Genomic DNA, 12767 nt, shown 5'->3' on the forward strand with positions numbered 1-12767 from the left:
TCGGGGCTCTGGGGACTGGCAGCCACTGCCGGGATCCCCCTGAGCGCCGGGGAGGATCTGGGGGAGCACGGCTGGGATCCCCCTGAGGGGAGAGGAGGGTCTGGGGCGAACACATCCCGACCCCCCTGAGCTGAGGGAGGGCCTGGGGGAGAACAGCCGGGATCCCTGACCTGAGGGGGGATCGGGGCTCTGGGGCGCGGGAGCCACGGCCGGGGCCCCGCTGCGGCTGGCTGTGCCCGGGCTCTGCGCCGACGGATGAGGAGGGCTCGGTCACTCGGCTGTGTCCCCAGCGCCCCGCCGCCATGGCCCTGCCCGAGTGGCACATCGCCGTGAAGCTGGCCGAGCAGCCGCTGGCCCCCAAAGCCATCCTGCGCCTGCCGGAGACCGAGCTGGGCGAGTGCCCGCTGGGCGGCTGCAGCATCTCGCACCTCAAGCAGCTGATCACGGGCAAGCTGCAGGAATCCATGCCGGACCCCGAGCTCATCGGTGCGTGCCCCGCCGCAGCCTGGCGCCGTCCCGCCGCTTGGGGACACCCTCGGCCCGTCCTCGCCGCGGCCGGGACGCGACATCCTGCTGCTGCTGGTGGGAGGGCTCGGTGTTCGTTCCCTGTTTCCTTGGGATCGCGGCGCTCCAGCCGCGACAGTGCCCTTGTTCGGGAATATTTGGGCTTTCCACCAGCTGTGTGTCCTTGTGAGAGCTCTCATGAGAGCTGAGAGGGAGGTCAGCTCTTACGCAGGAGGTGATGCTGCCAGCTCCTCTAGATCAGCTCCATGATTTCCCCCTGGTTCTCAGCTCCACAGCTTCCCTGTGTTGTTCCCTAGCCAGCTGGAGCAGCTACAGCTGCTCAGTAACCCCTTGGGCTCTAAGGCACACCTGGAGACCCCCAGCTGGTTCTGAGACCACCACAGGTGTTTATCTTCAGGTGTTTCTCCCCCCAGACCTGATCTACTGTGGCCGGAAGCTGAGGGATGACCAGACCCTGGATTTTTATGGAATCCAGTCTGGCTCCACTGTCCATGTCCTGCGCAAGTCCTGGCCTGAGCCTGACCAGAAACCAGGTGAGGAGCTGTGGGGATTGCCCCTTGCATTCTCCTTGGGATGTGCTTTATTAGGGACTGAGGAACAGCTTCTCTAGGGATTCACTGCTGTGGAGGTTTCCAGGGGAATGAATCCCCGTGTTTGGGAACTCCCCACCTCTCCCAGCAGCACCTGGGTGTTGGTTTTCCTGCTGACACAAGAGTTAAGGAATGAGCTGTGCAGCATGGAGAGGGATCATCCCTTCCTTAATTGCCTGTGATCCATTCTAGGGCATTGCCAGGGGATCTGAAGCAAAGCCCCAGGGATGAGCAGGCTGCTGTGTGCCTGACTGTACAAAAAGAGGAGCTTGATATGGCATTCCTGTAATGGCACATGTGGGAGGATATTCCCGACTATTTTTATGAGCTGAGAGCTCAGTCATTACTCTGCAGTGCCTGCACCCAATCCAGGGATGTTAGAGGATCTCTGTTGCAGCACGGAGGTCTCAGTGGGCTGTGGAATGGCTTTGAGGGCTGACAAAGGCCCAGCTGTGTTTTGTTGTGGTGTTTTCTCCCCTCAGAGCCCGTGGATAAGGTGGCAGCAGTCCGGGAATTCCGTGTGCTGCACACTGCCCTGCACAGCAGCCCTGCCTACAGAGATGCTGTGAGTGCTCTGCTCCTGGGGGAATTCAGCTGTCCCCTCCCTCTGGGGACAGTCCTACGCTGGGGGACATTCCCAACCTGCTCTGCTTTCCCTGGCAGGTCTTCAAGATGCTGGGAAACAAGGAATCCCTGGATCAGATCATTGTGGCTACTCCTGGCCTCAGCAGCGACCCTGTGGCTCTGGGTGAGTCTGGCTGTGATCCAGAGGATCTGAGGAAAGGTTGGATTCCTGGTGGGGGGAAGGGACAGACACAAATCTACGCTGAATTCCTGAAAGGGAGAAGAGAGAGTTTAAAAAAAAACAAACTTCATTTTTTGTCTCTTTGTGGAGCGTGAGTCAGTGACTGCTGAGGTGTCAGTTGTGCTCCATTGGTGGTTTGGGGATGGATCCTGGTTTTAGAAGGATCAGGGAAAGAAGGGATGGAGCTCTCTCCTTGGGGATGGATCCTGGCTTCAAAAGGATCAGTGAAAGGAGGGTGGAGCTCTCCTTGGCTTCAGAAAGGTCAGGGAAAGGAGAAATGGAGCTTTCTCCTTATGGGTGGATCCTGGCTTCAGAAGGGTCTGGGAGAGGTGAGATGGAGCTCTCTCCCTGCTGCAAAATTCTCCAAAGTGGTTGATTTAATCCAGCCTGTTCTGGGATGGTGGCAGCCCGAGGCAGGTGGAATTTGGGATACTACAGAATGGTTCATTTAATCCAACCTGTTCTGGGGATAGTGGCAGCCTGAGGCAGGTGGAATTTGGGATACTACAGAATGGTTCATTAAATCCAACCTGTTCTGGGATAGTGGCAGGCCGAGGCAGGTGGAATTTGGGATGCAGACACAGCCTGGCTGCAGGGAGCTGGGGCCCAGCTTCCATCCTGCCCTTGAGGTGGGGCACCCACGGATCTGCAGGAAAAGCCCCGTCCCTTTTGTCCCTTGGGTGTGTGGCTGTGACCCCACAGAGCCTCTCCAGGAACACAAAGGCTTCAGAGGAACAATGGGAGTATTTGTGGTGTTTACTCATGACTCACTTCCTGGAAAACAATTCCTATTTATTTGTCCCTGTGGCTTTTGTGTGACTGGCTCCTGTTTGTTGTATCCTGTCTCACTGTGTTTCCTGGTCTTTTCCAGGAGTTCTGCAGGACAAGGATCTGTTCTCTGTGTTTGCAGACCCCAACATGCTGGACACGTAAGTTCCCCAAGCTGGGGCAGTGATTCAGCAGTGCCTTTGTGTCCCTGTGTGTCACCTGGGTGGGACAGAGCTCTGCTCCTGCCTGCCAGGCCGGGTCATTCCTCTCTCAGGAAACAGGGATCCACCGCTTGGGTTAATCCAGAGGGTGTTTGGTGGGAGGCAGGGCCATCATCACCTCCAGATCAGGGTTCAGACCTGGATGAGCTGCTCACAGCAGAGAGCTGCTCCCATGAGAACCTTGGAGAAGTCAGCACGGGTCCAGAAGGATCCATGGAGAACCAAGAAAAGGTCCACCATGGGATCCAGAAGGATCCTTGGAGAACCAAGGCAAGGTCAGGTCCAGAAGGATTCTTGGAGAACTGAGACAAGGTCCAGTGTGGATCCAGAAGGATCCAAGGCCAGGTCCAGTGTGGATCCAGAAGGATCCAAGGCCAGGTCCAGTGTGGATCCAGAAGGATCCATGGAGAACTGAGACAAGGTCCAGTGTGGATCCAGAAGGATCCAAGGCCAGGTCCAGCGTGGATCCAGAAGGAACCAAGGCCAGGTTTAGCGTGGATCCAGAAGGATCCTTGGTGAACCAAGGCCAGGTCCAGCGTGGATCCAGAAGGTGCTCACAGCAGAGAGCTGCTCCCATGAGAACCTTGGAGAAGTCAGCACGGGTCCAGAAGGATCCATGGAGAACCAAGAAAAGGTCCACCATGGGATCCAGAAGGATCCTTGGAGAACCACGGCAAGGTCAGGTCCAGAAGGATTCTTGGAGAACTGAGACAAGGTCCAGTGTGGATCCAGAAGGATCCAAGGCCAGGTCCAGTGTGGATCCAGAAGGATCCAAGGCCAGGTCCAGTGTGGATCCAGAAGGATCCATGGAGAACTGAGACAAGGTCCAGTGTGGATCCAGAAGGATCCAAGGCCAGGTCCAGTGTGGATCCAGAAGGAACCAAGGCCAGGTTTAGCGTGGATCCAGAAGGAACCAAGGCCAGGTTTAGCGTGGATCCAGAAGGAACCAAGGCCAGGTTTAGCGTGGATCCAGAAGGATCCTTGGTGAACCAAGGCCAGGTCCAGCGTGGATCCAGAAGGCTCCCTGGCTGCCTGGAGGCGTTTGTGCCGGGCAGCAGAGGTGGCGGTGGCTGTGGCCCGGGTGCCTCAGGGCTGGTTCCTCGCTGCCCTGTGCCCTCCTGCAGGGCTGGTTCCTCGCTGCCCTGTGCATCCCGGCTCACCCTGCCCTGGTGAACGCCATCGTGCTGGTGCTGCACTCGGTGGCGGGCAGCACCCCGCTGCCAGCCCCGGACACGTCCTCGCGGGCCATGGCCTTGGGCTCCTACCGGGACATGCCAGGTACGTCCTCCTGGAAGGGGAACTCACTGCTGAGCCTGTCCTGGCTGCTCAGGGATGTGCTCCCAATTCCTGCTGGTTTGCCACATGCTTTTATTCCCCTTTCTGGTGCAGGTGGCTTTCTCTTTGAGGGGCTCTCTGATGATGAAGATGACTTCCACCAGGTAAGCAGCCGGGCTGGGTGAACGCTTCTTTTTGGGTTTCATTTGTAGCCCTGAGACTCCCAAGCTCTTTGCTTTCAGTCTGGTGAGCAGCACAAGCTGCTCTGGCTCCCCAGGGGGATGTGGAGACAAACATATTGATCCTGGCTGCTTCCATGCTGCTCAGGAGAGGGTTTTCCTCAGTACTGAACACACAACAGGAAAATGGAACAGAGGAAATGCTCTCACAGCCAAAGTGGAGCGTGGGAATGTTGATCCCTGCCTTTCTGCACTCTTCCTTTCATAGGACAAAGGGTTTTGTAAGAAAAACTGGATATTTGGGTCCAAACGTAACAGGGAATTGTTTTGTATCACCCTGGTTTGGGGCTGGTGGATGATAGATTGAAAGGTTTCCTGCCAGTTTCCACGGCTGACTCTGTGGGAAAAAGCACATCCCACTCTGGCATGCTTGTCTTCCAGAACTTCCACCCTTGCACATGTGGGTATGGTAGGACAGAGATCTGTGGTTTGACTGGGACACAAACTCCACGAGAGGTCACAGCTGGGGCTTTTCTCTCTCTCTCCACACAGAGCACGAGGTCCACCCCTTCCAGCAGCACGTCCGGCTCGCGCCCGGCCTCGCTGGGCTACGCGGGGGCGGCGGGGCCGCGGCCCATCACCCAGAGCGAGCTGGCCACGGCCCTGGCCCTGGCCAGCACCCCCGAGAGCAGCTCCCACACACCCACCCCGGGCACACAGGTACAGCTGGCACAGCTTTCCCTCAGGGATGGGTTCTCTTTGCTTTCATCCTGCCCTGGGCACCCAGGGAGCATCCAGCACCGGTCCTGGTCAAGGCTGGCAGAGCTGGTGCTGCATTCCCTCAGGGAAGAGTCCCTGTGTGATCCCAACCCTGGCACGCCTGGCTCTGCATTCCCTGTGTGATCCCAGCCTTGACATCCAGGGGACAGCCAGCACCAGTCCTGCTCTGGGCTGGCACACCTGGCTGTGCCTTCCCTCATGCAAATCCGTGTGATCCCTGTCTGATCCCAGCACCAGGGACAGCCAGCACAGCCTGGATCAGCTCTGGGACACCTTCCTTCCCTCCTGGAGGAGCTCCCTTCCCTATGGGATGGAGGGTGAGGGGGTGCTGCAGGTGTTGCTCTGTGCTGGTTCCTTCTCCTGATCTGTCACCTCCTCCTAGGGTCACTCCTCGGGGACGTCCCCGATGTCATCCAGTGTGCAGTCGGGGACACCCATCACCAACGACCTGTTCAGCCAGGCCCTCCAGCACGCCCTGCAGGCCTCAGGGCAGCCCAGCCTCCAGGTCAGTGGCAGCCCCTGGAATCCTGCATCCCCCTGGGATCTCCCAGCTGCCTCCTGTGGTGGCACATCAGCCTGGGAGGGGCATCACTGATGCCTTTTTGGGCTACCTAAAAGCAGAGGCCAGACAATTAAGGGAATAAAATGCTGTTTCTATTTATTGAAGGGTCATTTGGGGCAGATTAAGCCCCCCCGGGGCTGTACCCAAAATGGACCAATGATCACAGGTTTTCACATTTCTGTAAATTTGGCCCATTTGCATATTAGGGTTCATCTTCTAATTAAACCTTTGGGTAATGAAGTAATTTACCCCAAGTTTCTAAAAGCAGAGGCTAGACAACATTAAGAGAATAAAAAGCTATTCTATTTATTGAAGGGCCTTCAGGTACATTTGGGGCAGATGAAGCCCCCTCAGGGGCTGCATCCAAAATGGACCAATGATCACAGGTTTTCACATTTCTGTAAATTTGGCCCATTTGCATATTGGGGTTCATCTTCTAATTAAACCTTTGGGTAATGAAGTAATTTACCCCAAGTTTCTAAAAGCAGAGGCTAGACAACATTAAGAGAATAAAAAGCTATTCTATTTATTGAAGGGCCTTCAGGTACATTTAGAGCAGATAAAGCCCCCAGGGGCTACACCCAAAAATGAACAGTGGCTCACAGGTTTTCATACTTCTATAAATTTGGTCCATTTGCATTTTGGGGGTTAATCTTCTTATTAAACCTTTGGGTAATGAAGTTATTTACTCCAAGTTTGCTCCTCCAGCTCACTTTTGTTTACATTTCTGGGGCCTGAGGCAGTGAGGTGTCCTTGATTGCCAGGCCTGGAGAGGAATTGTTGTGTCTGACCAAAATGGGAAAGCAGCAGCTCACGCTGTGGATAGAGTTTAGAATTATACAAAGGATTGCAGGATTACAAATATGTGAAAAATATAAAAGCTGAAATCCTAAGGCAGCATCACAGCCACTGCAGAAGAACTGGGTGGAACTGGGATGGAAGTGTTATAAATGCATATTTTATTGTTGGCTTTTTGCAAATATTAAGATAAATACTGTCTGTATTATGTTAAAATAAATTTTATTTCTGCTATTAATAAAAAACTTAGACATAGTAATAGTAGTAGTTATATAATTTATAGTCTAGTTATAAATGAAATAATTTAATAAATTAACTAATTTAATAAATAAGCTAATAGTTTAATCGATGTAACATCCAGTAGACATATAATGAAGACCTTGCTATTAATATACTAACTATCAACATTTACCTTCTGGAGAAAGTATAGGCTAAAGCCCAGACTAAAAGTAATAAAGAAAAAAAGCCAAAACCACAACTAAGAAATATGCATACTCTAAAAAAACAAACCCAAAGAAGAGCCATACAAAATAGTTCCTAAAATAGAGAAACTAGTTTATAGAAAAATGTAAATATACATAAGAATCTGTGAATATCCAAGCTAATGTAATAGAAAAAGTATTTTAAAAATGTCCCTGAAAGTAAGTGTGCTCTTGCCTGAGTGCCAGGATGCACCCAGCCATAATCCCTGCTTTACTGTCTTTATCTCCTATTGTCCTTTATTAAACTTTTAAATTCTACCAAAAAAACAAACCACGTTTTTCACAGAGGGGTGTGGTGGCTTTGGGGACTTTGCAGCATCACTGAGCTTTCAGGAGCTGTTTGCACAACAGCTGAGGTGGGTGAAAAACACTTTCACTCAACTGTGAACATGTAAAAAATTTAATGAAGGACAGTAGCAAAAAGCCAGTATTATAATGTGTGTCTATAACAGATGGGACACTGGGCAGTGGGAAGAGCTGCTGGTTTTCCTGCTGGGATTCTCACCCCAAACTTCTCCTGTTTGCTGTGAGCAGAGCCAGTGGCAGCCCCAGCTGCAGCAGCTGCGAGACATGGGGATCCACGACGACGAGCTGAGCCTGCGGGCCCTGCAGGCCACAGGAGGGGACATCCAGGCTGCCCTGGAGCTCATCTTTGCTGGGGGGGCCCCCTAAATCTTCTGCTGGACTGGTGAGTTGTGCTGAGGCAGCAGCCTGGCTGGCTCTGTGTGTGGGGATGCTCCTTGCTCTCCTGTGGGGAGCACTGAGGGCAGCTCCAAATCCTCTCTCCAGCCTCGTCAGGACTCAGCATGGAGAAGGGAAGAGGTGGCTCTGTGCTGGGGACGTGGCCCCTCCAGTTGTACAATGTTTTATCTGTCACCACCCCCTGCCTGTTGTTTCATTCCCTGGATTAAAGGGGCCCTGCTCAGTTCCCTGCCTGCTGTGTGGGTCGTGCTCTGTCCTGGCTTGTGTTGCAGATTCCAGCAGGGCAGGAAGGGGAAGCATTGCTGGCCAGGGGACTATGTACAAATCACAAACAGGACAGAACTGCTGGGGAACATGTCTCAAGCTCTTCATTTTCCAGCATTGCTCTCATTACATGGTTATGACAATGGGAAGATGCCAGAAGCAGACAAAGCTCTCAGTGTTACAACTCTTAAAAGTTTTTTGGCCAATCACACAAAGCAAAAGCACATTGACAGTAGTTCTACCCGAGCACTATAAGCACACATACCTTTGGTTAAAACAATGTTTCATTATTTCAGATACAATATCTGATTGTAAGCTTTAAGATACAATGCACAGAGCTCCACTATTAAGCTTAGAACTTCCTCATATCTTGCTAGATAGACTTTTCTGTAGCTTAGGAAGTTATTCTAGCCAAGAGTTAATACACAGACCATTGTTCTATTTGTCCTTACTTTCTACTTCTTATATAACTTTTCTGCTGACAAATCTTATGGCTCTATTTGCAGTTGGCTCACTTAGCTCTAATTACAGTTCTGCTGTTTCTGAGGCCTGCCTTTTGCAGCTTTCCCAAAACCCTCAGATTTTAAGGATTCCCACAAGTGGAACTGCAGAAAAAGCTCTGCCTCGGTGGGAAGTGGTGCTTTCAGCAGAGGGCACGGCCACCACGAGGTGACAGTGACAAAGAAATGACAAGGGCTGAGTGAGAGCTGGAGAAATGCCCGGTGTGGTTTCCACCACGTGCCGCGGCTGCAAAGCCAATTAACGGCGTTTGCCTCTAATTGCAATCAGTGGGAGCAGCGAAAAGCCAGGCCTGGAGCTGGGCCCGGCATCGCTCGGGTTGCGCTGGGCTTAACGAGGCGTGAAAACGGCAGCGGGTTCTCGGAGCGGAGAGCGCTCTCCTGCTTCACCTCCAGGCTGCTGCGCTGCCCTCTAATCCCTCTGTGATCCTCGCTGATAGCATCTCGGTGTCACCCAGCAAAGCGGGACTGTTCTCTGCGGGACCCCTGCGCTGATAGGCTTTAATCCTGTCCAGAGGATTAATGCCCCGAGGGAGGGAGGGGCTGGTTTTGTGCTCAGTCTGGAGCAGATAAGATGTGATGGACATAAATGGCTTTCCTGACACCCTCCCTGCTCTCTGCTGTCCGCAGGAACACGGATTTTGTGTGTAAGAAACTGATTAATCCCTTCCCATCCCTGGATCCCTTTGCAGGGGCAGGACAGAGCACATGCACAGCCCTCCCTTCCCCAGAGCCTTGCTGGCAGCCCCAATCCTCCGGGATAACCACGGATTAGCCGGATCACAGATGCTCCTGCCCAAAGCTGGGAAGCATTTGCAGGCTCTCCCGGCCGCCAGCACGTCCAGTTTGTCTTCCTGCACCACCTGAATTCTCAGTTTAGGGCTCAAACTGGACCAGCACGTCCAGTTTGCCTTCCTGCACCACCTGAATTTTCATTTTAGGGCTCAAACTGGGCCAGCACGTCCAGTTTGCCTTACTGCACCACCTGAATTCTCAGTTTAGGGCTCAAACTGGGCCAGCACGTCCAGTTTGTCTTCCTGCACCACCTGAATTCTCAGTTTAGGGCTCAAACTGGACCAGCACGTCCAGTTTGCCTTCCTGCACCACCTGAATTCTCAGTTTAGGGCTGCACACATACCTTTGGTTAAAACAATGTTTCATTATTTCAGATACAATACCTGATTGTAAGCTTTAAGATACAATGCACAGAGCTCCACTATTAAGCTTAGAACTTCCTCATATCTTGCTAGATAGACTTTTCTGTAGCTTAGGAAGTTATTCTAGCCAAGAGTTAATACACAGACCATTGTTCTATTTGTCCTTACTTTCTACTTCTTATATAACTTTTCTGCTGACAAATCTTATGGCTCTATTTGCAGTTGGCTCACTTAGCTCTAATTACAGTTCTGCTGTTTCTGAGGCCTGCCTTTTGCAGCTTTCCCAAAACCCTCAGATTTTAAGGATTCCCACAAGTGGAACTGCAGAAAAAGCTCTGCCTCGGTGGGAAGTGGTGCTTTCAGCAGAGGGCACGGCCACCACGAGGTGACAGTGACAAAGAAATGACAAGGGCTGAGTGAGAGCTGGAGAAATGCCCGGTGTGGTTTCCACCACGTGCCGCGGCTGCAAAGCCAATTAACGGCGTTTGCCTCTAATTGCAATCAGTGGGAGCAGCGAAAAGCCAGGCCTGGAGCTGGGCCCGGCATCGCTCGGGGTGCGCTGGGCTTAACGAGGCGTGAAAACGGCAGCGGGTTCTCGGAGCGGAGAGCGCTCTCCTGCTTCACCTCCAGGCTGCTGCGCTGCCCTCTAATCCCTCTGTGATCCTCGCTGATAGCATCTCGGTGTCACCCAGCAAACCGGGACTGTTCTCTGCGGGACCCCTGCGCTGATAGGCTTTAATCCTGTCCAGAGGATTAATGCCCCGAGGGAGGGAGGGGCTGGTTTTGTGCTCACTCTGGAGCAGATAAGATGTGATGGACATAAATGGCTTTCCTGACACCCTCCCGGCTCTCTGCTGTCCGCACGCACACGGATTTTGTGTGTAAGGAAACCGATTAATCCCTTCCCATCCCTGGATCCCTTCGCAGGGGCAGGACAGAGCACATGCACAGCCCTCCCTTCCCCAGAGCCTTGCTGGCAGCCCCAATCCTCCGGGATAACCACGGATTAGCCGGATCACAGATGCTCCTGCCCAAAGCTGGGAAGCATTTGCAGGCTCTCCCGGCCACCAGTGCGTCCAGTTTGCCTTCCTGCACCACCTGAATTATCATTTTAGGGCTCAAACTGGACCAACACGTCCAGTTTGCCTTCCTGCACCACCTGAATTTTCATTTTAGGGCTCAAACTGGGCCAGCACGTCCAGTTTGCCTTACTGCACCACCTGAATTCTCAGTTTAGGGCTCAAACTGGGCCAGCACGTCCAGTTTGTCTTCCTGCACCACCTGAATTCTCAGTTTAGGGCTCAAACTGGACCAGCACGTCCAGTTTGCCTTCCTGCACCACCTGAATTCTCAGTTTAGGGCTCAAACTGGGCCAGCACGTCCAGTTTGCCTTCCTGCACCACCTGAATTCTCAATTTGAGGCTCATTGCTGTCCCAAAACGGTGTTTTTTGTGTCACTCGGGATATTTGATCCCTCCGTTGACCCACGTTTGGCATGAAGCCGTTTTCGCTGCTATTTCTGCTTCCCAACGCCCCCAGCGAGCTGAGAACTGCCTGGATTTTTTGGGTTTTTTTGGGCTGGAAGTGACTTTTCCCAGATTTCCTTTCCCAAGCGGCAGGGCTTGGCTGGGAGCAGCAGCTCAGGCACATGCAGTGGCTGCAGCAGAGGAGAAGTTGGCAGCGCTGCCGCTCACGACATCGCTTCCCTCGCCCGGCAGAGCCGTGCCTGAGCACAGGGGGAGCTGCGGGGAGGGGGAGAGGCTCTGCAGCCTCCTGCACGGCTGGGCAGCGACCGGAGCTCTGCTGCAGCGGCTCCTGCAGCAGCTCCTGCGGCACGGGGGGAGCTCGGAGGGGGCTGGGAGTGGTTCTGCAGCCACCCCAGTGCTGCGTGTTCCCGCTCCCAGCCTCACATGGGAGGGATGCTCAGGGGCTCTGCAAGGGCAGGAGCAGCAGAACAGCAGGGAAAGGCTTGAAAGGACAGGGTTAGGTTGGGTACCAGGGAGGAATTGTTCCCTCTGAGGGTGTGCAGGCCCTGGTACAGGTGCCCAGAGAGGCTGTGCTGCCCCTGGATCCCTGGCCTGGTGGGAGGTGTCCCTGCCCATGGCAGGGGTGGAATGGGGTGGCTTTAGGGTCCTTGTCACTAATTGTGAGTGGCTGAACGGAGACAGAGCAAACTGATGCCTGTTCCTTGTGCTCCATCCCTGGAGGTGCCCTGGCAGCTTCCCCTGCCGTGTTGGGAGCAGAGTGCTCTGCTTGGCTCTCAGTTCATCCCTCTCCTGCCCCTCTCTGTTCTCCAGCCCAGCAGCCCTGGCTGGGCTTTACTGGGAGCAGACTGGGAAGTAGGTGTTGTCTGACCCTGGAAGAGCAGGAGGTCAGGCCACGGTTCCCCAACGTCAGCAGGAACCTTCTGTTTGTGACATCAAAGAGCTGTTCTTGGTCTGCTTCCCTGCTGGCCTGGCTGGGGCTGCCAGGGGAAGCTGGGACAGCAGGGATGGATGGGAGCAGCTGCTTTTCCTCCCCTGTTTTCCATAATCCTGTTTTTCATCCCACTGCTGGACACCTGGAGGGGGTGGAGGTTTGGCTGGGCCCTACACCATGTGTTATCTGGAGCCCTTCTTCTCCTTGTCTCTCTCATTTTGGGCTGATTTGTCTCTGCTGGTTAATTTTCCAGCAAAAAGGTGGAGAGGAGGCAGAGCAGAATCTCCCAGATGGCTTTTGCAGTGCCTCAACCAATGCTGGCCAGATTTCCATGGGATAATGTTGGCTCCTTGCTCTCCCAGCCTGACTGTTCCCAGTTTGTCCCAGTCACACCTTGCCCTGGGCACATAAATTCCAGAAAATCAGTGAAGGTGACTTTCCCTGATTCTCCAGCATTTGTTGGGCAGGTACATCCAGCAGGAGCAGCAGCAGGAATTTGTCTGGCACAGCCTTTGCCAATCAACTTTCTTTTTTGCGGAGGTTTCCTGGCTGCTTCCAGCTTTGTCCTTGTAGGAAAGGCCAAAACACATCAAAAATTTGAGTTTTTCTTCCTTTCCCAGCTCCATGTTGGTTCAGTGAGGGGACAAAATAAGAGGATGTTTGGCAATAAGGACATTTTGGTTTTACTCTTTCTCAGGGAAACTTTGGAGAAAGGAGCAAAGT

At 53.3% G+C, this 12767-nt stretch overlaps 1 protein-coding gene across 1 annotated transcript in view; it reads left to right on the plus strand.

Moving 5' to 3' along the window:
• The window catches only part of UBL7 (ubiquitin like 7), a 9054-nt gene extending 1141 nt beyond the window's left edge, over window positions 1-7913 (plus strand). Inside the window, 10 exon segments of the mRNA XM_041418952.1 lie at window positions 291-486; window positions 939-1058; window positions 1598-1680; window positions 1779-1863; window positions 2792-2853; window positions 4034-4187; window positions 4299-4348; window positions 4916-5083; window positions 5526-5648; window positions 7520-7913. Of these exon segments, the coding sequence (XP_041274886.1) occupies window positions 291-486; window positions 939-1058; window positions 1598-1680; window positions 1779-1863; window positions 2792-2853; window positions 4034-4187; window positions 4299-4348; window positions 4916-5083; window positions 5526-5648; window positions 7520-7657 (1179 nt within the window). The 3' untranslated portion in view covers window positions 7658-7913.
• Window positions 7914-12767: the final 4854 nt, after the last annotated feature.

The sequence above is a fragment of the Onychostruthus taczanowskii genome, unplaced genomic scaffold, assembly GCF_017590055.1.
Source record: "Onychostruthus taczanowskii isolate IOZ18803 unplaced genomic scaffold, ASM1759005v1 scaffold6, whole genome shotgun sequence".
NCBI lineage: Eukaryota > Metazoa > Chordata > Aves > Passeriformes > Passeridae > Onychostruthus > Onychostruthus taczanowskii.